Raw genomic sequence first — 27,543 nt, forward strand, 5'->3', positions numbered from 1 at the left:
GGTGCCCGTCCAAAATTAAGGGACGGGCATCCATTAACATATGAACGCCCGTCTAATATTTATGGACGGCTGTCCATAACCTATGAACGGTCGTCCCTAATTTTTTTTAATATTTTTTATTCTATTTATTAATGGACAAGCGTCCTTTAAATGGGGACGTCTGTCCATAATAAATGGACCCTCGTCCATATAATATGGACGAGAGTCCATGTAAGTGAACAGCCGTCCATATTTTATGGACGGCCGTTCACTAGAAAAAATTTAATAACGTCAAATGCGTTGAATGGTCTGAGTTAGGAGACACGTAGGCCGGTACAAAATTTCAATATAAAAACCCCAGTGTTTGTAGCATTGTTGTAAAAAAAAAAAAACACATTTTGCTTCCCTTTAGCTTAAGTTGTTTCATTTTGTTTTCTTACAACCCAGTTGAAAACAATTTTCTTATACCCATTCCGGACTTTAACTCGATCAAGGGTCCTATCACCCAGGTTGGGTGGTCTGATCGGCGGGTCGGATTAATGATGTTATACTATCGTCAGTATGATGTAATAAAATTTTAATTTTTTTCTCTATTTGGGCATAATGATGAACAACTTGATGGAATGGGGCTGTTCTTGCCTAGAACAACTTAGAGGACAGACAAATGCTCGTTCATTCTCTTGGAACGAGCGTTTCACTTCAACCTATTCTCTAACCTGACGGTTGAACTGCGGTTCGTAGAGCTGGGACCGGTCCTAGGAGGCCTGGTCCCAAAACGGGACCAAGCCTAAGGAGGAGGGCCCGGGCCCTCCTCCAAGGCCCGGGCCTGGGCCCGGTCCCAAGCCTGGGCCCAAAAGCTTTTTTGTCTTTATCAATTTAATCCTTTATAAAATTACATTAAACCCCCTAAAATCAGTATAAATTCAAGGGCTAAAATAAAGTTTTACAAAATTTATTTAAAAAAAAAAAATAACCGTTGGCTGCAACGGTTATAAATTTTTACCGTTGCAGCCAACGGTAACTGCCAAGTGCCAACGGTTACATTTATTATTTATATAATATAAGTTTTTTTTTTTCATTTCCCCCCCCACAACTACACTATAAATAACCCTAAAACCTTTAATTTTTTTCACACCAATCTCTCAATCTCTCATTCTTTCATTCTCTCAATCTCTCTACTCCAAATCTCCAATCAATTTCTCATTCAATTTATATTTATAATTTATTCATATTATTTATTTATATTATTCAAATTTTTTTCTATTTTTCAATATCATCATAATTTCATATTATTATTTAATTTCTTTTCATTTTAATTATTTATTATTTTATCATAAATTTATAATGTCTTCCCCAAATGAGTTTTACGTTCCATCCACCGAAGAAATTGAAGCCTTCAATCCATTTTCACCATTTCCTCCAGAGGATGCAGCTGTAATTCCACAACCACATTCGGCCGGGACGAGGTGTAGCCAAACACATGTGAGCTGCGAGTCAACGGGCACGGACATAGCCCAACCCCCCCGACCGTCAAAGAGGGTCGTGTCCGATGTCTGGCGATACTTCACCAAATCAAAACGGCCAAAGACAAATGGGGAGGGGGAAGAATCGTGTGGGATATGTAATTTATGTGGAACCATTATTGGGGCTGAGAAGGGGACTTCGACGATGCGACGACACGTAGAGAAGAAGCATCCCCAAATAAATGCATCTTCAAGCGGATCAGGTAGACAAATTCAAACTCAACTTAATTTTAATCCACAATCCTCAACTCTCTCAACATGGCAATACAATACACATGTTGCACGAGAGGAAATAGCAAGATATATAGTTGCTACAGACTCTCCCATTTGTTTATCTGAAAATCTTTTTTTTGTTAATATGGTTAAAACTGCATTTTGTCCAGCATATACCCCTGTTAGTAGAACTACAAGTAGAAGAGATATACTAAAACTTTATAACAAAATAAATAATAAACTTAAAAACGAATTTCAAAATTTTAGGAATATATCTATTGCACTTACATCAGACATATGGGCTTGTAGATCAAAAACCGATTTTTTAACTGTTACAGTACATTTCTTAGATCATAATTGGGGTTTACAACAAAAATTGATAGGTTTTAAACCATTATATGAAAAACATAGTGCTGAAACTATTTATTTTACGATTCTTGAAGTTTTGCAAGAATATTTATTAACTGATAGAGTTGTAGCGCTAACGCTTGATAATGCAGCTGCTAACACCGCGGCAATATCTTTATTTGAAAAGAAATTGGATCCGCTTGGTGAAGGCAAATTTTATCACCAGAGATGTGCTTGTCACATCATCAATTTGATAGTTAAAGCAGGTTTAGATGCTATACATTCAAGGATTGAGAGGGTGCGTAGAGCTATCGGATTTATCGTCGGCGGTAGCAATAAAAGATGGCAGGAGTACGTCAAATATTGTAAGCAAGAGGACCCACCGGTTCGACCTTTGAAGTTATGTACAGACATGCCTATCCGTTGGAACTCTACCTACTTGATGTTGGAAAAAGCTTTGCCAACCGCGAAACAAATTACAGATTTCGTCAACCGGAAGACCTATCCAGAGGAAGTTGTCGATTATGATGATTGGGGGGTTTGTGAACTTTTTTATTCATTTCTTAAAATTTTTTATGATGCTACTAATACATTAAGTGGTATTTATTATCCAACTACTAATTTAGTGTTAGATATTTTAGTTCAAATTGCTAAAACTTTTTATCAATATAGACATGATAACATTTTTAGTGAAATTGTTTCAAGTATGGAAGAAAAATATAAGAGATATTGGTTAGATATTCCATTCTTATATGGATTAGGCCTTTTTCTAGATCCTAGGTTTAAATTATCCGTAGTTAACGGTGTAATTACTGAGTTAGGCCATTATTTAGGACATGATTATACGTCTTATTTGACTGACTTTAAAAACAAATTGGATAGGCTTTTTTCTTTATATGAGAACAGATACAATGCAAGTAGAAGTGGAAGTGGAAGTGGAAGTGGAACATCTGGGAGAGGCGATCAGGACCTTGATGTAGCCCCCCCTCAATGGTCGAGCAAGTGGGCGTATGTGGGACGTAGCGGAAGCTCCAGCTCTAGCTCCAGCTCGTACATACATAGACCAAATGAGATGACTCGCTACCTACAGGTGGACTTGACCTTTATGACGATGAAGGAGCAACTTGACATGGATATTCTTCAATGGTGGAACCAACAAGAAAGTCAATTCCCCATTATATCCCAAATGGCACGTGACATTTTATCTGTGCCGGTTTCTACAATTGCATCCGAGTCAACATTTTCAACGAGTGGTCGGATTGTTGAAGACAGAAGATGTTCTTTAACCGATGAGATGATTGAAGTGATAACGTGTTTACGGGATTGGACTCATGGAGAAAGAAGACTACAACAGCACCCTGAAGATCCCGAACTACTCGAACTCTTTAGGAATACAGATTTGAATAATGTAACTAGTGTTGACGATGAAAATGAAGATGAATAATTTAATAAAAAAATTATTTAATTGTTTATTTGTGAAGCGTGAATGTGTGAAATGTGAATATTATATTTATGTTAAAAATTAAAATTAACTATTAATTTATTATTTTTTAAAATTAATTAAATTTTTAGAAACTTACAATCAACCCCTAAAAAATACTAAAAACCCCCTATAAAAATTCGTTTTGCCCCTAAAATATAAAAAAATTTGAGGGGGGAAAATTAAATTTTCCAAACCCCATGGGACCGGTCCTGGGCCCATGGGACCAGTCCGGACCAGGCCTAAGGCCTGGTCCAGGTCCTGATTTTTCTCATGGGCCTGGGACCGGTCCCAGGCCCATGAGAGACTGGTCCCATTTGGGACCAATCCCAAGGGACCGGTCCCTTGCCCAGGTATAGCGGTTCGACACAGTTCTTGTTGGTTCAACCTCAGATCGATTTGGCCCAATCGCTAAAAAGGGATTTAAGTCATTTAGTGGTTGTAGTGTAGAAAATTAAAAAACAAATACTAACATTTATTCATAACACATCAAAAACTAACATAAAGCCATGGGATAGATAAAAAATACTATGGGGGCGTTTGGTTGGGGGTTATATGAGATTACTAAAGTTAAGTCATTTTATATTACTTGATTACCATGTTTGATTGTCAAATAATATAAGATACCGGTAATCTTCAAATACCAATAGTGGTTACTATTGGTAATATTTGAGATAATCTGATTACCTCTATTTTCTGAGGTACTCTAAGATTACTAGGGTTATCTTTTTTTGTTACAATTCTATCCCTTATTAATAAAATTTTAGGACAATAATGCCCTTATTAATAAAATTTTAGGACAATAATGCCCTTATTTTTGAATTTATTTACATGAATATGGCTTTTACTATTTCACCCCAATTAATTAACTTTTTGGACAAAATTACCCTTAAATTCAAAACAAATTACAGCCTACCCAGGCCACCACCCCCACCCACCTGCTGCCGGCAACCACTGTTGCGACCAGCTGCCACCACTGCTGGAATGACGCACGGAGGCCGAAAATGGTCGTTGTGCGCCGATATGGCCATTTATATTTGGCCGGAAATGGCCATATCGTGCCAGATCTGACTGTTGATTGCCAGATCTGTCACATTTGGCCAGATCTTTGGCCGAAAATGGCCATACGGCAAACAGAGGTCATTTCCTGCCTTCCGTGCGTCGTTAGGTTGTCGACTGCCGACGGCCTGTAGAGGTTACCGGCAGCTGGCAATGGCTGGGTTGGTGGGGGTGCTTTGTTGATTTTTTAAACTTCTATTATGGGCTGTTTTTGCTAAGTTTTTAAATGTAGGGGGGTTATATAATCAATATTAAAAAATAATATAATAATAATATTTAATTAGAGGACAATTCAGTAATTTAAATAATATACCCACCAATTTATTCCTCCCAACTGTTTAACGAATCGAGCCGGCTCGACTTGGCTCGAGCATGGCTTGTTGACGGCTCGACTCAATTCGTGAGAGGAAATAAGTCGAGTTCGAGCCTGACTAGGCTCGACTCGTTAGGCTCGCGAGCCGCATTCGGCTCGAATTCGTAGGGGCATATTAGGGGTTTTTTAAAGTATGGAGGATTAAACTAAATTTTTCAAAGAAAAAGGTTTGCAAAAATGACAAAGATCCCCCCGATTTTGAAATCCCTAAAAACGCGACTCCACCATTGTTTGCTGTAAAACCAAAACGAGTAAAAAATTTCAACCAACTTTTTAGCCGCCTCTGGTGTCTTTCCTCGTCGTTGTCAAACTACTCAAACCCATATGCTTCGTCGTTGTGTTGTCGCAGACTTGCTGTATCTATCCCTTCAAATCTCGCCGATGTTTGGACACTTCATGTTTTCCTTTTGTTCCATCACTGTCAAACCCATCTCGCTATCGCCATCGTCAAGGTTGCTGAAGGTGTCGGGTTGTAAAGGTATGTGTGTGTTATATTGCTCACAGATCTGATAGAGTTAGGGCTGTTTTAGACTTTAGTTTAAAAGAAGTGACATTTCACATTTGTAAAGCTGCTATGAGTAATTTGCACGAAACAAGTTATTGGAATGTGAGCCTGCGTGAGTTTCAAGCCAAACGGGACAACATGATAGAGGCATTTTATTGACCTTCGGTTTTTTTACTACATGCATACAAACAACAAAGGGTATTTTGAAGAGTAAACGACATATTCCCACCCAAGGTTTGACAAAATCCCAAGTTAGTACCATTTGTTCCATTTATTCCAGATTCCCACCCTTAAAGTGACGGAAAAACGTTTGATGTAACAGTAAAGGGGTAAATTGGTCATTTTACATGGGCGGCGCACGTTAGCAGACCACCGCCTTTAACAGTCCTCTAGCACACATTAGCAGCTGTCATTCCCATTTGAACCCCCATCCTCCCCTTTACAAAACCATACCATTCACAACCCCTCATCACTTGCCAATCTCCGGCCACGGCAACGAAAAACGACTGATAACACGAACTCTCGGCCGGCGAATGACGACAAAACGGTTGCTAGGGACATAGGGGTTTTATAGATTTGGAGACAGTGGTTGTATTGGTGGTGTCCAATTGGATTTTCACCGTCGGAATCGATCGGAATCCGGTGAAGAACACGAAAACCCTAAGCCTAACAGTGCCAGCGATTGGAGGGGCAAATGAGTCAGGAACCAGAGGGGTTTTAGACGACGGACTACGGGGAAGGTGATGGAGGTGACTAGGGGGTTCGACGTCGTCAGAAACAGCCCAGATCGGGCTGTTTTCGGTGATGGTGTATAGTGGCCAAGGGTGCTTTTGATATAATTTGAAAATAAAATGGTAAGTTTTGTAATTCTACTAATTTAGGGGTTAAAACATAATTTATTAATTTAGGGTTAAGGGCATTATGGTAATTGTACCCTCTAAACCCTAAAAATTCATAACACTGTTACTTTAAGGGTGAGAATCTAGAATAAATGGAACCAATGGTACTAACTTGGGATTTCGTCAAACCTTGGGTGGGAATATGTCGTTTACTCTATTTTGAATTCAAAACATGGACCCTCCTCCTTGAATGTATTTATATTTTATACACTTCAATTTTTTGGCTTCTTCAGTGATCACATCACATGCGATGTTGCTTGTGAAAGTGTCACTCGTCTGAAATGAAGTCAGAGATAGAAGCAATCAGGTTCATAACATTCAATAACAAAGCATATTGCACATGCACTGCTGGAAGAATTGAATCTAATCTGGATTCAGCTTCAAGTTCATGAAAAAAAGCTCTCTGCCTAGCTTGTATTCCATTAAGCTATAATGAATTTCATTTACTGATGTTACTTAATTTCTCAAACCTCTGGAACTGTTTTATATGTCATGACATATCTTATAATTATTATCATTGAAAAAAGCAAATAATTCAGCAAACACTAGCACTACTCTGTAACTAATTGGCTAATTTTGAAAACGCCTTCATCAAGCAGCTAAAATTTCAGAAATTCAACAAATTGATTAATTAATTAATTTGAAGCTCATTGTTAAACCAACAGTCCACAATTTTATTTTCTTTGCACCAGTAAAAAAAAAGTTGAAATCTGCTCTTAATTTTTTTTTTTTAAATGTTTTTTTACTGGCTCACGAGCAAAGCCGGCTTGCGAGCCAAGCTCAAATTCCTTTTCTGCCTTCACAAGCCGAACCGAGCCAGGAAATCAGAGGTTTTGCTCGGCTCGACTCGAACTCGATTTCCTCTCCCCTTTCACGAGCCGAGCTCATTAAGCCAAAAACTCGGCTCGAAAATAGCCTTACTCCCTGTTGGAGTTGTCGACTACTTCAGCATTAATGGGTAGCGGAGACGCACTCGGGGGTCCCGCTGCCCGGTGAGCGGGCGGGGGTCGCGGGGGCAGCACCCCTGAGCCCGTAGGCAGTTTTGGGCTTTTCCATGTATAACCGCTGTAGGATTTCTTTTAAGTTACTAATTCTTTTTTGGGTTGGGCTTAGGAATAAGAATCCTTGTAAAACTAGGTTTAATCTCTTAAACCTAGTATATAAACATACTTTTTTCTTGTTATGTGTGTGAGAGCAATTCATTCATTGTAAACGAGAGAGGTGAGACATATTGCAATAATATTGACTTAGCTGGACGTAGCCCACATTGGGTGAACCAGGGTAAATCGCGCGTATTATTTTCTTTGTTTACTGTTTGTTTTGTTTTACTATTATTATTTTGTTCCTGTTGTTGTCTCTATTTCGTTCACTCCCAACCAAACATATTAATATAACATACCTATCAATTAACCAAACACATTTTCTTAAAGATTCCTAGTAATCTTCAAGGTAATCTAACTTTTTAATAATTTAACATTCCCTAAACCAAACGCTCCTATAAGGTTATGAGATGAACAAGGGAAAAATATCTAGAGTTTGAGTCACGGGAACAGATTTTGAGCCTAGTAAAATGAGTTGGGTAAAAGACAAACTCGAGTCCTTCCTCGATAAAGTCTATATGTGATTATGGTAATTCTTCGAGTCGCAAGTGGTGGTGTCATAATCATTAATCTTAGTTGATTGTTGTTTTCTGCAGCATAAGATTATAAACGCTCCAAAATCAATAATAATATATAGGAATGGATGATTGGATGGTCTAATTTGTCACGTAATATTTGTTGCTTGATTGCTCTGGTTAGACTATTTTAGTGGATTACGTCTGTGTATGTCTGTTAGCTAACTTACATAATCTGGAAAAACAACAGAAATATCATTTAACTCTGTAAAAAATTAAGCATCAGACATCCAAAAATCTGCCCTGGACAATTAATGATGAATAAACTAAGATTGGCAAGTTATGTTTCAGAAAGCAGCCTGGTATTGGAAGCCAACAAAGATATTCACTGCCGTTGAAGTTTTCCTTTCAGAGATTTGCATTTCTGTTGATTATGAAATCAAGTACTATATACAGTGAAACGTTGAACATATACCAGTTGACAGTGAGCTAGCCAATAGCCATACCTTAATCTGCTCTTCACTATATGCAATTAATGAAAATTGTCTACATAAAATCTGAAATCAGGCCCAAAAAAAGGATTGGGTGTGTGGCTGCTGGGATTCGAGCCCAGGTCTCCACGGCCACAACGTGGAATTCTTACCACTAAACTACAGCCACCTGCGTTGCATTGACATGTTTTAAAGTTTTAAAAATCAATGAACTGCACCAATTTGTAAACTTTAGCCCCTTGAAAGAGTGAAGTGAAAACACCCACGATATTTAAAAAGTATTGTATACCTCCTTGATTATTAACAACTGGAAATTCTATTAATATTTCCTTGTATTCAATACATTGAATAGAGAATTGAGTACATAAAACTAAATATATTAAAAGAAGAAATTAAAAGACTTCCTGAAATTTTTATTTGAAAATTTCTAAAATAATTATTCATAGGTTCTCTCTCCATTAAATACCTTATGCTTATAACTCAAAATTGTTGAAAATAAGAGCTAGGCTTTTGAAATCCCATTAATTAGACAAAGGGCGTTCATCCTTTACGGCAAATAATTTGTTCCTAATTTTTGACCCATTAGCTAGCATTTTGTTTTTGTTTTCAATATGTCATCAATTGTAATAAACCAAAAGCGGAAGCCTAAGAACACATGCCTCCGACCATAGCAATCAAATTCTAATATGTGAGAAGTGACATTCTTTGACTAGTCTATCAAAGACCTTAATCCATGGGATAGATGGAAATTGATAGAATTTGAGGTGGATCTGACAATGGAAATTGATAGAATTTGAGATGAGTCTGACTCCTCACCTAATAAGGAGCCCCCCCTAATAAACTAATAGGTTTGAGCGCATCCAGTCAGTGTAAGCTCATATGTTGGATCATACCTGTTGATAGATGTAGTTGTTGCCTTACTAGCTTTAACTCTTCACTCATTGGTCAAACACTCAACTCAACTGGATCTAACTTTGATACCAGGATAAAATTTCAGATGAGTTTGACTCTTCACTCAATAAGGTCTTTTTGAACGGGATAATTACCCTCTCTTATAAACAAATAGGTTTAAGCGTGAAAAAAAAAAAGAAGTTACAAATAGGCAATTACCAAATAATTGATATGAGAAGTTAAAAAGATAATGGGCCACAAAATGAAAACCGTTACTTACAGAAAATGGTTAGAACTTTGGAGAAATTTGAAACCATAGTATAGGGATTAAAGGTAATTGTAGTGTGATTTAATTCTGTTATCAATCATAATCTTTCTTTAGTTAGTGGGAATCTGACATTAGTTCTTCTAATTAAGACATTTAATTTTATAAGGATACCTAAATCTTTCTTTAGTTAGTGGCCAACAAAACACATCATCTCATCGCTCTCTTATTGATCAATACGTTACTTAGTCTAGATAAAGAATCATTAAAGCCAAGAAGGACACAGAATTTAGCTTTTATATATATATATATACGCCGTGTTAATTTGCCGACCAAAGTTGCTATTTAAACCATTGTGCTACAATTACTGGATTAGAGCAATTCGGTCAAGTTAGGTCAACTTCAACTTTATCTTCAAGTAAAATATCAGGAGTGGTAAGATATATATATATTATATATATCTTACCACTCCTGATATTTGGTGTCAAGAAGTTTTCATCCTTTAATTTTGGGACACTATCATTGAAACCCCCAATCGAGGTTATGGTTGATTAAATTTAACGGTTTAAAAGACAAAATTAACGTTTAAAGAATTGGTTTGCAATTGTGACCAAATGACTGACCTAACATTTAAGAATCGCGATAGTACATAAATTGTTATTTATTTGTGTAAAATTGTTAGTCGTCTGACCAAAACTTCCAACCAGAAATGCCGTTATACTGCCTCTTAAGCCGTTATGTTTAACAATCAGAAATGCTTGGAAAGTGTTAAATGTTAATATTCCAAAATTAGGAGGAGATATTGTATTTGTACCAAATGTCGGGGGTAAGAAAAAGAAAAAGAAATGATGTATCACAAATCTTATATCAGCCATATATTTAATAATACCAGGGCCACCGGATTGGATAAAGGCATAAACTGGATTAGATCAAACAGCAGAAAAGGGAGATAGGGATTGGACTAAGTTTTCAATAATTTTTATGTGTCAATTTGACATGTTTGGCACTACACGCTCACGCAATTCCACTTTTGCTTTTTGCTTTGGGAAGCAAACCGAAAAATTATGTCNGATTAAATTTAACGGTTTAAAAGACAAAATTAACGTTTAAAGAATTGGTTTGCAATTGTGACCAAATGACTGACCTAACATTTAAGAATCGCGATAGTACATAAATTGTTATTTATTTGTGTAAAATTGTTAGTCGTCTGACCAAAACTTCCAACCAGAAATGCCGTTATACTGCCTCTTAAGCCGTTATGTTTAACAATCAGAAATGCTTGGAAAGTGTTAAATGTTAATATTCCAAAATTAGGAGGAGATATTGTATTTGTACCAAATGTCGGGGGTAAGAAAAAGAAAAAGAAATGATGTATCACAAATCTTATATCAGCCATATATTTAATAATACCAGGGCCACCGGATTGGATAAAGGCATAAACTGGATTAGATCAAACAGCAGAAAAGGGAGATAGGGATTGGACTAAGTTTTCAATAATTTTTATGTGTCAATTTGACATGTTTGGCACTACACGCTCACGCAATTCCACTTTTGCTTTTTGCTTTGGGAAGCAAACCGAAAAATTATGTCATGCAACAAATTACAGATTAAGGATATTAATACGCCATATATGCAGAGGTTTCATGTAAGTAACACAAGTTTCAGAAAGTTATAAAAACACCCATATTCTTAACTGATGTTAAGAAGTTATTGACAATTGACCCCCTAAGTTTTGCTATAAACACAGGGCGGATGATAAAGATGTCAAATTAGAGACTTTCCCCCTTAAAACAAAAATAATTTATAAATTAAAAAAATCAATCTGAATAAAAAAAATTAAAGAAAAAAATATAAAAAAATGAAATATAAAACATCTAACAAAATAAAAAAATATTATATGAAAAATTTATTTTAAATATTGAAGAATTTATGGTTTCTTAAAAAATTTTCAAAATTAAATATCAAGTTTAAAACTACACTGTTGATCATGAAATATCAATTGCTTGTTGAACCATGTGAATTGCGTGAAATAATAATACTTCAAATTCGTGGTTTCAAGATTTTTATAAAATGTGCTTGATAAAAAAAAATGTGCATGGATAAAGTTTGTGTTAAGAATAAATTTCATGTTTTTTTTGTTATTAACTTAATTTTTTTTTTAATTTATAGATTTGAAAATATATATTAAATTTACATAAAATATGTATATTGAAATAGACAGTGGATTTAATGTTGCTTTTTTTTTTTTTTATTGTTAGCTTTTTAAAATTTTCATTTTTTATTTTATGGTTTCTTTAATTTTGTTATTAAAATTTGACTTTTTTTAAGAAAAAAAGAATACGAAAATTATAGAATTATTTTTGTCTTCAAAATGCAAAATAGACATTATATATTGTCTTCAAGGGAAAAGGTGTTTATTTAGGTATCTTTATCATCAGCATGTGATTATCCTTTATCACAAACTTCAGGGGGTCAAATAATAATCTCTTTAAAAATATGAGTACTTTCATAATTCTCTGAAACCTTGGGGAATTAGGTGTGACTAAAAATTTCCCCATGTATTAATTAAATAAAGGAATCTGGGTACCAGCTGTAGATACAAAATACAAAGGGGCATGTGAAAGTTAACTTTCTTATTGGTAGAATTAAATAATATTATCTACAAATTAAAAAAGAAAAGAAAATAGAACAAGAATGAACACCAATTAGCAAATCACTACACGATTTCTCTTCAGTCAGGAAGATTCTTTTAATCTCTTGACTTTTTTATTTATTTATTTTTGCTAATTTTTCAACTACCAATCCACCTTTTGTTTATATAAACAACCTCTTTCACAATGGTTTAGGCCCTCCTCCTCCCATTTTCTCTATTCTACAGCAATCTTTCTTCTTTCTTAAATTTGCTTTCAGTCTGTTCTTGATTCATCTGCTTCTGATCATGTTTTTCCGAAGATTTTAGCATTTATTGATATGATATGAACTCTCTCTCCTCCTTCTCCAAAATATTTTTTTCCCATTCAGTTTCAGTTGTGCTTTTGTATTGGTTCTATGGGTTCTCTTTAATCCTGTTTCACCTTGTGAAATAATCTTAAGCATTCATTCTGCTTTTATATTTAACTAAATTTGTATACCCAGTAATTGAAAGTTTTAATTTAATCTTATTTTTAGTATAAATTTCTGGTTAATTAAGGTCTCAATAAGATGTCCTCTCTTCAACGTACAAGTTTACAGATTGATGTGGAAGCTCGATATGCTATGATGGATGAGAAGAAGAGGAAGAGGATGCAGTCGAATCGGGAATCTGCAAAACGGTCGAGGCTGAAGAGGGAGAAACGATTGAAAGATTTGGTTACTGAGATCGCCGTGTTGAAGCAACAAATCGTGGAAAACAATAAGGTATACAATGACTTGACTCAAAGGACTCAATCACTGTTATCAGAAACAGATTCTTTGAATTATGAAAAGATGCAATTGGCGGAGTATTTGAATAGCTTGAGCTCAGTTTTCATGAGTTCCAGGCTGAAGCAGACTGGTTGTTTATCGAATCAGCCATGGCAAGTTGACGGTCCAAAGCAGCCTTCAATAACAACTGGGATGTCCATGTCTTAGTTCTCGTTAGATGGTCCTCATTTTGTTGTTTTGTTAGTATTATATCAATAATTTGTGATTTGGTGTTGTTTTTTGTTTTTGCTTTTTGCTTCCTGCAGTTGATTTCTTTGTAGCATATTGAAATGTTTTCCTCATAATCCTAGAGGTTATCAGTAAAAATTGTAATATAACATAACGCAGATGGTAAATGAAAATACTAGAGGAAAGCTTATATTATATATAGTAACAAATCTAATATACATATCTCAGACCATGCACAAAACATAGCCTATTTTAGTACTTATGCAAATGGAGTAAAAGAACAAGCAGCTCAGAGTTGACCTATTTAACGTTTAGTTTCTGAAGTGAAGTCTTTTTTAGTATTCAGGAACCTCCACGGCTCATGTTCCAGAATTCGACTTCATGTTCCATGACACGAATGAGAGCTACTTCAGCTTTGTTTAGGACCTCCTTTGAAGCGTCCAATGGTCGAGCATCTTCTGAAGCTTTCTCCAGGCGCCGGTTTGCGATTTTTTTGAGAGAGAGACAGTACTGACCAAAACCATCGTTGCCCCATCTTTGGCAAGTCTCCCGCAGTTCCTGTGGGGTATTAGCGCCATCTTCAAGACAGTGAGCAAAGCTTTCTTGATAGACAGCTTCAATGGCCCAAAAGGCAGTGATAGCCACAGTATATCCCACTTCTGGGCTCATCAAATACTCCAGAAATCTGCAATAGCGAAAGAATAAATGTTTTGACAGTCTACAGAAAACATTGCTAGAACCTCATTTATAAATTGTGGCTTAAAAAGTGTTGCTCATGTTTTTGTAGACTAAAATTTCAATTAATTAAAATGATGAACAAACAGTAGGCTTATTACTAAATATAAAACATCAAAATCACATTGGAATCATGTCATATGAAAGAAATCATTCCCCACATCTCTACCTTCTCGATATGCTAACCAATAAGCAATACTACAATAAAGCCCATATCAGTGATGATTCCGCCTTGATACTTCATTTTATTCTGTAACTAGATCTTATCATCAATCTCTATACATCTGAATCAGTATCACCAACTTAAGCAAAAAATTCTATAGTTGATTTATACAGTAAAAGAAAAGCATGAAAATTGAATTAAAATGAAAAAACTTATTCAGTAACAAAAATCAAAAGCAATTATAGCTATAACAATGATCAAAAACCAGAGACAAAACTTTGATAAAGATAAACAATTCGTGTTACCTGCAGTAATTCTCGTTAGCTTTCTGAGGAGCAATGTTAGAGAGTTGAACGCCCCACTTGGAGGCTTCTCTCTTGAACCATTCAACTTCATCATTTAGTGAGGCCAGTCCTCCCAATATAACTTCTGTATCACCATATCTGTCGTCTGATTCTTTCCATGCTTTCACCAGAACGCTTGCCACAAATGGAGCAAACTCCCTAACAAATAAATAATCTTGACCCTGCATTTGAATTGCACCAAGAAATTTGAAACTAAATAACTGAATTGTAAATTTGTTATAATATTAAACTTGCAGTTGCGGAACAGACTAGCCATGTTTTGAAGGAGGAGAGATCGACGGTGCCATCACGAATGCTGAGGATGAAGGGATGCCGAGTCGCTCCAGTGTAGAGGAGACGGTGTTTCCTCAGCCACGTGTCGATCATCCCGCTCTTCTCCGAGTCTTCCCTTCCAATTTTTTTTCTGATGTGTTTCTTCTGGAAACTGAAACTGAAACAGAAACAGAACTGAGTTTGAGATAATGGGTCCCAAGAGACTTTATAAACAGAGAGTGGACCAGGCCCAAACACGTGGTGAACCAGCAAGTCAACAAGTCAAAAGCTCGGGACCTTCGTGTAAGTGCTTGTTCGTGTCCACGGTTGCCTTGCTACTGTACTGGGTCTTATGAGAAACTTCCTGATTTGTCTAATGGGCTTGTTCTCACTTCTCAGGCCATTAATAATATGAATTCATGACAACGTATGGCTTATAAATTTCTGAGCTTCTGGTTCATTTCCAGAGGAATTTCATCCACAGAGGCTAAGGCGCAGGGCCAGGAAACAGATAATTTGAACATATGGAAACAAGTAAATCTATGGGAAAAATTGTTCTGAAATCTTTCATAATTAGGGAATATACTCTCTTCATTGCAAACAGAAAGAAAACAAAAGTTTTGATACAACTTATAAGGTAACTATTTCAAGGTAGATTTGATACAACATTCACAAATTCTTGGACTCCCACAAAATAAATTTTTTTTTGAGAGAATACACAGATTCATATTACAAATCCTTCCCTTATCTTAATGAAACTTCCAAACAGAGAGAGAAAGGTGTGGTGATCCCTTCCATCCAACAATTAGACTTTTTCCATTTTTCTCAAATGTACAAGATTTGCCTTTCCCACAAGCAAAATTCTTCACAACTAGTTCTGCCTGATACAATGACGACATGCTAAGCTCTGTTTCAACAAGCCCAAAACTGCTGAAAAATGCCCTCCAAGCATCAATCTTCATGTGCCTAACAATCCTCTCCTCGCCCTCATTTGCAATAATGTTTCTAATAGCCTGACCCAATAATTCTTCAACCATCATCCTATTTTGATCACTTCGCGCCATACAATCTTCCATGCAATCAAAAAAAGTACTGTAGTAAAAAAGTACTTCAAAAAACCTGTCTTCAAAAGATAGTAAGTTATCATTTGCTTCAATTTCAGTGACCACCATCACTTGAGGATTAGTATTTTTAAGCACTCTTATTAAAGACTCCAAGCAATTGGGCAATCTAATCATATGATTTAGTGTAATAGAAGAGTGGATAGCTACAACTTCACCCTTGTGTAATTCAAATAAGTTCTCATTGAGATCTTTGAGGCTGGTCACCATAACAACTTTGAATGAAAAGGGTAAATTTAAAGTCTTAGCAAAGTATGCCAATGTTTTGCCTGTCTCCTCAATTTCATGCCTCAATGTTGTTCCAACTGCAGTTATTGTAAGAAGCTCCACCTGAGGTTCGTGTTGAGTTGCAAGAGCTTGCATCAACAACATATATTGTGCTCCACTTCTGATTTCAAGGTCAATCAAATGGACTCTTTTTGCCGCGGCCACGCTCTCAATGATTGCTTGCATTCCTGCAAACCGTGTAGCTTGATACAAGGGGATTTCCAAGAAAAAACCAAGGAGAGCAGGTTTCAAATTTACCATCACCACTTCTGGATATAACAACATATTTTCTTCACCTTTCGCTCCCTTTGATCTGATTCTCCCAGTTTCTCGATCAAACTTCTCTCGAAGAGCTTCAGTGAAAACAAGTCATGAAAAAAATCTCTCTGCCTAGCTTGTATTCCATTAAGCATAATGACATTCATTTACTGATGTTACTTAATTTCTCAAACCTTTGGAACTGTTTTATATGTCATGACATATCTTATAATTATTATCATTGAAAAGCAAATAATTCAGCAAACACTAGCACTACTCGTAACTAATTGTCTAATTTTGAAAACGCCTTCAAGCAGCTAAAATTCAGAAACACAACAAATTGATAATTAATAATTTGAAGCTCAATGTTAAACCAACAGTCCAGCACAACTTTATTTTCTTTGCACCAGTAAAAAAAAAGTGGTGCAAAGAAAATAAAGTTGAAATCTGCTCTTAATTCTTTTTTTTTTTAAATGTTTTTTACCGACTCACGAGCCAGGTCGAATATCCTTCCTCCCTTCACGAGCCGAAACGAGTCAGGAAATCAGAGGTTCTGCTCGGCTCGGCTCGAACTCGATTCCTCTCCCTTCACGAGCCGAGCTCGTTAAGCCAAAAACTCGGCTCGGCTCGACTCGGCTCGAAAACAACCCTATCAACCAAACATAAATATAACATACCTATCAATTAACCAAACACATTTTCTTAAAGATTCTTAGTAATCTCAAGGTAATAACTTTTTAATAACAACATTTCCAATAATCCAACATTTCCTAAACCAAACGTCCCTACGAGTTATGAGATGAACAAGGGAAAAATATCTAAAGTTTGAGTCACGGGAACAGATTTTGAGCCTAGTAAAATGAGTTGGGTAAAAGACAAACTCGAGTCTACCTCGATAAAGACTATATGTGATTATGGTAATTTTCGAGTCGCAAATGGTTGTGCATAAATCAGGACAAATCATTAATCTTAGTTGATTGTTGTTTTCTGCAGCTAAGATTATAACGCTCCCAAATCAATAATAATATATAGGAATGGAGATTGGATGGTCTAATTTGTCACGTAATATTTGTTGATTGCTGCTTGGTTAGACTATTTTAGTGGATTACGTCTGTGTATGTCTGTTAGCTAACTTATATAATCTGGAAAAACAATAGAATATCATTTGACTCTGTAAAAAATTAAGCACAGACATCCAAAAATCTGCCCGGACAATTATTGATCAAAAAACTAGATTGGCAAGTTATGTGAGCATCCATTGAAAATAAGAGAGAATGCTTCAGAAAGCGCCTGGTATTCGAAGCCACAAAGGTATTGACTGCCGTTGAAGTTTTCCTTTCAGAGATGTGCATTTCTGTGATTAGAAAATCAAGCCATAAAAAAGGATTGGGTATGTGGCTGCTGGGATTCGAGCCCAGGTTCCACGGCCACAACGTGGAATTCTTACCACTAAACTACAGCCACTCGATTCATAATATGTTTTAAAATTTTAAAAATGATAACTGCACCAAATTGTAACTTTAAACCCTTGAAAGAGAGTGCAGGAAACACCCACGTATTTAAAAAGTATTTGATATCAACACACATGAATAACTGGAAATCTATTAATATTCCTCGTATTCAATACATTGAATAGAGAATTGAGTACATAAAACTAAATATATAAAAGAAGAAATTAAAAGACTTCCTGAAATTTTTATTTGAAAATTTCTAAAATAATTTTCATAGGTCCCTCTCCATTAAATCCTTATGCTTGTTACTCAAAATTGTTGTGAAATAAGAGCTAGGCTTTGGAAATCCCATAATTAGACAAAGGGGTTCATCCTTACGGCAAATAATTGTTCTATTTTTTTACCCATTAGCTGCATTTTGTTTTTGTTTCATGTCATCAATTGATAACCAAAAGCGGAAGCCTAGAACACATCTCTACCATAGCAATAAATTCTAATAGTGGAATGATTCTTGTCTAGTCTATCAAGACCTTAATCCATGGGATATATGAAATTGATAGAATTTGAGGTAGTCTGACAATGGAAATGATAGAATTGAGATGGGTCGACTCCCACTAATAACTAAGGAGCCCCCCCCAATAAACTATAGGTTTTAGCGCTACCGTGTGAGCTCATATGTTAGTCATACTGTTGATGATGTAGTTGTCCTTACTGCTCTAATCTTCACTCATGGTCAAACACTCAACTCAATGTGAACTCAGCTTTGATATCGGAAAAGGTTACAAAGGCAATAACAAATAACTTAATGAGAAGTTAAAAGATAAGGGCCACAATGAAAAAACGTTACCAACAAGACAATGGTTAGACTTTGGAGAAATTTGAAACCATGAAAGGGATTAAAGTAATGTAATGTGATTTAATTCTGTTATAATCATAATCTTTCTTTAGTTAGTGGGAATCTGACATTAGTTCTTCTAATTAAAACATTTAATTTATAAGGATACCTAAATCTTTCTTAGTTAGTGGCCAACAAACACATCATCTCATCCCTTCTTATTGATTAATACGTACTTAGTCTAGATAAAGACATTTAAGCAAGAAGGACACAGAATTGCCTATATATATATTAACGCCGTGTAATTTGCCGACCAAAGTTGCTATTTAAACATTGTGCTACAATACTGGATAGAGCAATCGGTCAAGTTAGGTCAACTTCAACTTTATCTTCAAGAAATATCATAGATATATTAATTACCACTGCCGATATTTGGTGTCAAGAATTTTCATCCTTTAATTTTGGGACATCATTGAAACCCCCAATCAGGTTAAGTCGATTAAATTTAACGGTTTAAAAGACAAAATTAACGTTAAAGAATTGGTTTGCAATTGTGACCAAATGATGACCTAACATTTAAGAATCGGATAGTAAAATGTTATTTATTGTGTAAAATTGTTAGTCGTCTGACCAAAACTTCCAACCAGAAATGCCGTTATACCTCCTCTAAGCCGTTGTTTAACAATCAGAAATGCTTGGAAAGTGAAATGTTAATATTCCAAAATTAGGAGGAGAATTTGTATTTGTACCAAATGTCGGGGGTAAGAAAAAGAAAAAGAAATGATGTATCACAATCTTATATCAGCCATATATTAATAATACCAGGGCCACCGGATTGGATAAAGGCATAAACTGGATTAGATCAACAGCAGAAAAGGAGATAGGGATTGGACTAAGTTTTCAATATTTTATGTGTCAATTTGACATGTTTGGCACTACACGCTCACGCAATTCCACTTTTGCTTTTTGTTTGGGAAGCAAACACGAAAAATATGTCATGCAACAATTACAGATTAAGGATATTACGCCATATATCAGAGGTTTCATGAAGTAACACAAGTTTCAGAAAGTTATAAAAACACACCATTTGACGACCCCTAAGTTTTGCTTATAACACAGGGCGGATGATAAAGATGTCAAATTAGAGACTTCCCCCTTAAAACAAAAATAATTTATAAATTAAAAAAATTCAATCTGAATAAAAAAATTAAAGAAAAATAAAAAAAACATCTAACAAAATAAAAAAATATATATGAAAAATTTATTTTAAATAGGAAGAATTTATGGTTTCTTAAAAATTTTCAAAATTAAATTAAGTTTAAAACTACACTTTGATCATGAAATATCAATTGCTGTTGACCATGAATTGCGTGAAATATATACTTCAATTGTGGGTTCAAAGTTTATAAGTGCTTGATAAAAAAAAATGTGCATAGATAAAGTTGTGTAGAATAAATTTCATTTTTTTTTGTTATTAACTTAATTTTTTTTTTAATTATAGTTTGAAAATATTATTAAATTTACATAAAATATGTATTGAAATAGACAGTGGATTTAAGTTGCTTTTTTTTTTTTTTTTTAGCTTTTAAATTTTCATTTTTTATTTTATGGTTTCTTAATTTTGTTATTAAAATTTGACTTTTTTTAGAAAAAAAGAATACGAAATTATAGATTATTTTTGTCTTCAAAATGCAAATAGACATTATATATTGTCTTCAAGGGAAAAGGTTTATTTAGGTCTTTATCATCAGCATGTGATTATCTTATCACAAACTTCAGGGGGTCAAATAATAATCTCTTTAAAAATATGAGTACTTTCTATATTCTCTGAAACCTTGGGGAATTAGGTGTGATAAAATTTCCCCATGTATTAATTAAATAAGAAACTGGGTACCAGCGTAAATACAAAATACAAAGGGGCATTGAAAGTTAACTTTCTTATTGGTAGATTAAAAAATATTATCCACAAATTAAAAAAGAAAAGAAAATAGAACAAGAATGAACAACCATTAGCAAATCACGACACGATTTCTCTTCAGTCAGGAAGATTTTTAATCTCTTGACTTTTTTATTTATTTATTTTTGCTAATTTTCAACTACCAATCCACCTTTTGTTTATATAAATAACACCCTTCCACAATGGTTTAGGCCCCTCCTCCCATTTTCTCTATTCTACAGCAATCTTTCTTCTTTCTAAATTTGCTTCAGTCTGTTCTTGATTCATCTCTTCTGATCATGTTTTCCGAAGTTTTAGCATTTATTATATGATATGAACTCTCTCTCCTCTTCTCAAAATATTTTTTTCCCATTCAGTTTCAGTTGTTTTTGTATTGGTTCTATGGGTTCTCTTTAATCCTGTTTCACCTTGTGAAATATCTTAAGCATTCATTCGCTTTTATATTTAACTAAATTTGATACCCAGTAATTGAAAGTTTTAATTATCTTATTTTTAGTATAAATTTCTGGTTAATTAAGGTCCAATAAGATGTCCTCTCTTCCACGTACAAGTTTACAGATTGATGTGGAAGCTCGATATGCTATGATGGATGAGAAGAAGAGGAAGAGGATGCAGTCGAATCGGGATCTGCAAAACGGTCGAGGCTGAAGAGGGAGAAACGATTGAAAGATTTGGTTACTGAGATCGCTGTTGAAGCAACAAATCGTGGAAACAATAAGGTATACAATGACTTGACTCAAAGGACTCAATCACTGTTATCAGAAACAGATCTTTGAATTATGAAAAGATGCAATTGGGGAGTATTTGAATAGCTTGAGCTCAGTTTTCATGAGTTCCAGGCTGAAGCAGACTGGTTGTTATCGAATCAGCCATGGCAAGTTGACGGTCCAAGCAGCCTTCAATACAACTGGGATGTCCATGTCTTAGTTCTCGTTACGTTGATGCTCTTTTGTTTTGTTAGTAATCAATAATTTGTGATTTGGTGTTGTTTTTTGTTTTTGCTTTTTTGCTTCCTGCAGTTGATTTCTTTGTAGCATATTGAAATGTTTTCCTCATAATTAGGGTTATCAGTAAAAATTGTAATATAACATAACGCAGATGGTAATGAAAATACTAGAGGAAAGCTATATTATATATAGTAACAAATCTATATACATATCCAGACCATGCACAAAACATAGCCTATTTAGTACTTGCAAATGGAGTAAAAGAACAAGCAGCTCAGAGTGCCTATTTAACGTTTAGTTTCTGAAGTGAAGTCTTTTTTAGTATTCAGGAATCAGACCTCCAGGTGTCCAGAATTCGACTCATGTTCCATGACACGAATGAAGCTACTTCAGCTTTGTTTAGGACCTCCTTTGAGCGTCCAATGGTCGAGCATCTTTGAGCTTTCTCCAGGCGCCGGTTTGCGATTTTTTTGAGAGAGAGACAGTACTGACCAAAACCATCGTTGCCCCATCTTTGGCAAGTCTCCCGCAGTTCCCGTGGGGGATTAGCGCCATCTTCAAGACAGTGAGCAAAGCTTTCTTGATAGACAGCTTCAATGGCCCAAAAGGCAGTGATAGCCACAGTAAATCCCACTTCTGGGCTCATCAAATACTCCAGAAATCCAATAGCGAAAGAATAAATGTTTTGACGGTCTACAGAAAACCATTGCAGAACCTCTATTATAATTGTGGCTTAAAAAGTGTTGCTCATGTTTTGTTAGACTAAAATTTCAATAATTAAAATGATGAACAAACGGTAGCCCCCCCTCCCACCCCCCACCCCCCCAGGGAGCTTTATTTATATATTATTGATCTCGAATATATGTTTTTTGCCCGAACGATCTCCTAACAATCCATAATATAACCATTAACTTTCTCTTCTCTCTGGAAATTTGATTTCTTTATGTCTCACCCATTAAACCATATAATATTTATTTAGTTAACTGAATTATTGCTTTGAATAATAAAAATATATTTACATTCTCGAAGTGAAAGTTGTTTTGATCGAGTTCTTTGCTTTGGAATCAAGAAAAGTTTGATAAAAAAAAAACACCTTTTGCTTCCCTTTAGCTTAAGTTGTTTCATTTTGTTTTCTTACAACCCAGTTGAAAACAATTTTCTTATACCCATTCCGGACTTTAACTCAATCAAGGGGGGCCTGTCACCCGGGTTGGGTGGTCTGATCAGTAGGTCGGATTAATGACGTTATACTATCATCAGTATGATGTAATAAAATTTTAATTTTTTTCTCTATTTGGGCATAATGATTAACGACTTGATGGAACGAGGTTGTTCTTGCATAGAACAACTTGGAGGACAGACAAACGGTCGTTCATTCTCTTGGAACGGGCATTTCACTTCAACCTATTATCTGACCTGACGGTTGAACTACGGTTCGACACAGTTCCTATTGGTTCAACCTCAGATCGATCTGGCCCAATCGCTAAAAAGGGATTTTAGTCATTCAGTGGTTGTAGTGTAGAAAATTAAAAAACAAATACTAACATTTATTCATAACACATCAAAAACTAACATAAAGCCATGGGATAGATAAAAATACTATGGGGGCGTTTGGTTGGGGGTTATATGGGATTACTGGAGTTAAGTCATTTTATATTACTTGATTACCATGTTTGGTTGTCAAGCAATATAAGATACCGGTAATCTTCAAATACCAATAGTGGTTACTATTGGTAATATTTGAAGTAATCTGATTACCTTCATTTTCTTAAGTATTCTAAGATTACTAGGATTATCTTTTTTTTTTACAATTCTATCCCTTATTAATAAAATTTTAGGACAATAATGCCCTTATTTTTGAATTTATTTACATGAATATGGCTTTTACTATTTCACCCCAATTAATTAACTTTTTTAGACAAAATTACCCTTAAATTCAAAATAAATTACAGTCCACCTAGGCCACCACCCCGACCCACCTGCTGCCGGCAACCACCGTTGCAGCCAGCTGCCACCGCCTTTGGAACGGCGCACGGAAGGCTGAAAATGGCTGTTGTGCACCGATATGGCCATTTCCAGCCAAATATTTGGTCGAAAATGGCCAGATCGTACTAGATTTGGTCGTTGACTTGCCGAAAATGGCCATATGGCACACGGAGGCCATTTCCTGCCTTCCGTGCACCATTAGGTTGTCGGCTGCCAGCGGCCTGTGGTGGTTGTCGGCAGCTGGCAGTGGTTGGGTTCGTGAGGGTGCTTTGTTGATTTTTCAAACTTTTATTATGGGGTTGTTTTTGCTAAGTTTTTAAATGCAGGGGGGGTTATAATAATCAATATTAAAAAATAATATAATAATAATATTTAATTAGAGGACAATTCAGTAATTTAAATAACATACTCACCAATTTATTCCTCCCAACTAGGACTGTTTAACGAATCGAGTCGGCTCGACTTGGCTCGTTAACGGCTCAGCTCAATTCATGAGAGGGAATGAGCCGAGTTCGAGCTTGACCAGGCTCGACTTGTTAGGCTCGCGAGCCGCATTCCACTCGTTAGGCTCACGAGCTGTATTCGGCTCGAATTCGTAGGGGCATATTAGGGGTTTTTTAAAGTATGGAGGATTAAACTAAACTTTTCAAAGAAAAAGGTTTGCAAAAATGACAAAGATCCCCCCGATTTTGAAATCCCTAAAAACGCGACTCCATCACTGTTTGCTGTAAAACCAAAACGAGTAAAGAATTTCAACAACTTTTTAGCCGCCTTCGGTGTCTTTCCTCGTCGTCGTCAAACGACTCAAACCCATATGCTTTGTCATTGTGTTGTCGCAGACTTGCTGTATCTATCCCTTCAAATCTCGCCGATGTTTGGACACTTCATGTTTTCCTTTTGTTTCATCACTGTCAAACCCATCTCACTGTCGCCATCTTCAAGGTTGCTGAAGATGTCGGCTTGTAAAGGTAATTTGCACGAAACAAGTTATTGGCATGTGAGCCTGCGTGAGTTTCAAGCCAAACGGGACAATATGATAGAGGCATTTTATTGACCTTCGGTTTTTTTACTACATGCATACAAACAACAAAGGGTATTTTGAATTCAAAACATGGACCCTCCTCCTTGAATGAATGTATTTATATTTTATACACTTCAATTTTTTGGCTTCTTCAGTGATCACATCACATGCGATGTTGCTTGTGAAAGTGTCACTCGTCTGTAATGAAGTCAGAGATAGAAGCAATCAGGTTCATAACATTCAATAACAAAGCATATTGCACATGCACTGCTGGAAGAATTGAATCTAATCTGGATTCAGCTTCAAGTTCATGAAAAAAATCTCTCTGCCTAGCTTGTATTCCATTAAGCTATAATGACATTCATTTACTGATGTTACTTAATTTCTCAAACCTTTGGAACTGTTTTATATGTCATGACATATCTTATAATTATTATCATTGAAAAAAGCAAATAATTCAGCAAACACTAGCACTACTCTGTAACTAATTGTCTAATTTTGAAAACGCCTTCATCAAGCAGCTAAAATTTCAGAAACACAACAAATTGATTAATTAATTAATTTGAAGCTCAATGTTAAACCAACAGTCCAGCACAACTTTATTTTCTTTGCACCAGTAAAAAAAAAAGTGGTGCAAAGAAAATAAAGTTGAAATCTGCTCTTAATTTCTTTTTTTTTTTTTTAAATGTTTTTTACCGACTCACGAGCCAGGCTCGAATTCCTCTCCTCCCTTCACGAGCCGAACCGAGTCAGGAAATCAGAGGTTCTGCTCGGCTCGGCTCGAACTCGATTTCCTCTCCCCTTTCACGAGCCGAGCTCGTTAAGCCAAAAACTCGGCTCGGCTCGACTCGGCTCGAAAACAACCCTATCCCCAACCAAACATATTAATATAACATACCTATCAATTAACCAAACACATTTTCTTAAAGATTCTTAGTAATCTTCAAGGTAATCTAACTTTTTAATAACTCAACATTTCCAATAATCCAACATTTCCTAAACCAAACGTCCCTACGAGGTTATGAGATGAACAAGGGAAAAATATCTAAAGTTTGAGTCACGGGAACAGATTTTGAGCCTAGTAAAATGAGTTGGGTAAAAGACAAACTCGAGTCCTACCTCGATAAAGACTATATGTGATTATGGTAATTCTTCGAGTCGCAAATGGTTGTGTCATAAATCATGGACAAATCATTAAATCTTAGTTGATTGTTGTTTTCTGCAGCATAAGATTATAAACGCTCCAAAATCAATAATAATATATAGGAATGGATGATTGGATGGTCTAATTTGTCACGTAATATTTGTTGCTTGATTGCTCTGGTTAGACTATTTTAGTGGATTACGTCTGTGTATGTCTGTTAGCTAACTTATATAATCTGGAAAAACAATAGAAATATCATTTGACTCTGTAAAAAATTAAGCATCAGACATCCAAAAATCTGCCCTGGACAATTATTGATCAAAAAACTAAGATTGGCAAGTTATGTTGAGGCATTTCCATTGAAAAATAAGAGAGAATGCTTCAGAAAGCAGCCTGGTATTCGAAGCCAACAAAGGTATTGACTGCCGTTGAAGTTTTCCTTTCAGAGATGTGCATTTCTGTTGATTAAGAAATCAAGCCCTAAAAAAGGATTGGGTATGTGGCTGCTGGGATTCGAGCCCAGGTCTCCACGGCCACAACGTGGAATTCTTACCACTAAACTACAGCCACTCGTATGCTCATAATATGTTTTAAAATTTTAAAAATGGATAACTGCACCAAATTGTAACTTTAAACCCCTTGAAAGAGAGTGCAGTAAAACACTCCCACGATATTTAAAAAGTATTCTTGATTATCAACAACATGAATAACTGGAAATTCTATTAATATTTCCTCGTATTCAATACATTGAATAGAGAATTGAGTACATAAAACTAAATATAGTAAAAGAAGAAATTAAAAGACTTCCTGAAATTTTTATTTGAAAATTTCTAAAATAATTATTCATAGGTCCTCTCTCCATTAAATGCCTTATGCTTGTTACTCAAAATTGTTGAAAATAAGAGCTAGGCTTTGGAAATCCCATTAATTAGACAAAGGGGGTTCATCCTTCACGGCAAATAATTTGTTCCTAATTTTTTACCCATTAGCTGGCATTTTGTTTTTGTATTCAATATGTCATCAATTGTAATAAACCAAAAGCGGAAGCCTAGGAACACATACCTCATACCATAGCAATTAAATTCTAATATGCAAGATTCTTTGTCTAGTCTATCGAAGACCTTAATCCATGGGATATATAGAAATTGATAGAATTTGAGGTGAGTCTGACAATGGAAATTGATAGAATTTGAGATGGGTCTGACTCCTCACCTAATAAGACTTGTTTGAACGAGAGGCCCCCCCCCCCAATAAACTAGTAGGTTTTAGCATGCTTAATCGGTGTGAGCTCATATGTTAGATCATACATGTTGATGGATGTAGTTGTTACCTTACTGGCTCTAACTCTTCACTCATTGGTCAAACACTCAACTCAACTGAACCTAGCTTTGATATCGGAAAGGTTACACATAGGCAATTACCAAATAACTTATATGAGAAGTTTAAAAGATAATGGGCCACGAAATGAAAACCGTTACTCACAGAAAATGGTTAGAACTTTGGAGAAATTTGAAACCATAGAATAGGGATTAAAGGTAATCGTAATGTGATTTAATTCTGTTATCAATCATAATCTTTCTTTAGTTAGTGGGAATCTGACATTAGTTCTTCTAATTAAAACATTTAATTTTATAAGGATACCTAAATCTTTCTTTAGTTAGTGGCCAACAAAACACATCATCTCATCGCTCTCTTATTGATCAATACGTTACTTAGTCTAGATAAAGAATCATTAAAGCCAAGAAGGACACAGAATTTAGCTTTTATATA

General features: G+C 35.5%; 3 protein-coding genes, 3 non-coding genes and 1 pseudogene across 6 annotated transcripts; 1 reads left to right on the plus strand and 6 right to left on the minus strand.

The window, feature by feature from the left end:
* Nucleotides 1–8,582: 8,582 nt before the first annotated feature.
* Nucleotides 8,583–8,654, minus strand: TRNAH-GUG. The gene has a single exon. It is a non-coding gene; the product is annotated as a tRNA-His (tRNA).
* A 4,188-nt stretch (nt 8,655–12,842) lies between these two features.
* LOC116122833 (bZIP transcription factor 53-like) lies at nt 12,843–13,250 on the plus strand. Its single transcript, XM_031408635.1, has one exon. The coding sequence runs from the start codon at nt 12,843–12,845 to the stop codon at nt 13,248–13,250; it is 408 nt and encodes a 135-aa protein (XP_031264495.1).
* A 184-nt stretch (nt 13,251–13,434) lies between these two features.
* Nucleotides 13,435–14,971, minus strand: LOC116122848 (probable bifunctional TENA-E protein). The gene is made up of 3 exons (XM_031408649.1): nt 14,784–14,971; nt 14,475–14,695; nt 13,435–13,956 (listed from the first exon to the last, which is right to left on the minus strand). Exons 1-3 carry the CDS (start codon nt 14,898–14,900, stop codon nt 13,614–13,616), a joined length of 681 nt encoding a protein of 226 aa, XP_031264509.1. The 5' UTR covers nt 14,901–14,971; the 3' UTR covers nt 13,435–13,613.
* A 564-nt stretch (nt 14,972–15,535) lies between these two features.
* On the minus strand, nt 15,536–16,435 carry LOC116122834 (DELLA protein RGL2-like). The gene has a single exon (XM_031408637.1). The coding sequence runs from the start codon at nt 16,433–16,435 to the stop codon at nt 15,536–15,538; it is 900 nt and encodes a 299-aa protein (XP_031264497.1).
* A 1,390-nt stretch (nt 16,436–17,825) lies between these two features.
* Nucleotides 17,826–17,896, minus strand: TRNAH-GUG. Its single transcript has one exon. It is a non-coding gene; the product is annotated as a tRNA-His (tRNA).
* Nucleotides 17,897–21,954: 4,058 nt separating this feature from the next.
* LOC116122835 overlaps nt 21,955–27,543 on the minus strand; it is a 42,274-nt pseudogene continuing 36,685 nt past the window's right edge.
* On the minus strand, nt 26,272–26,343 carry TRNAH-GUG. The gene has a single exon. It is a non-coding gene; the product is annotated as a tRNA-His (tRNA).

This window comes from Pistacia vera, unplaced genomic scaffold, assembly GCF_008641045.1.
Source record: "Pistacia vera cultivar Batoury unplaced genomic scaffold, PisVer_v2 Contig138, whole genome shotgun sequence".
NCBI lineage: Eukaryota > Viridiplantae > Streptophyta > Magnoliopsida > Sapindales > Anacardiaceae > Pistacia > Pistacia vera.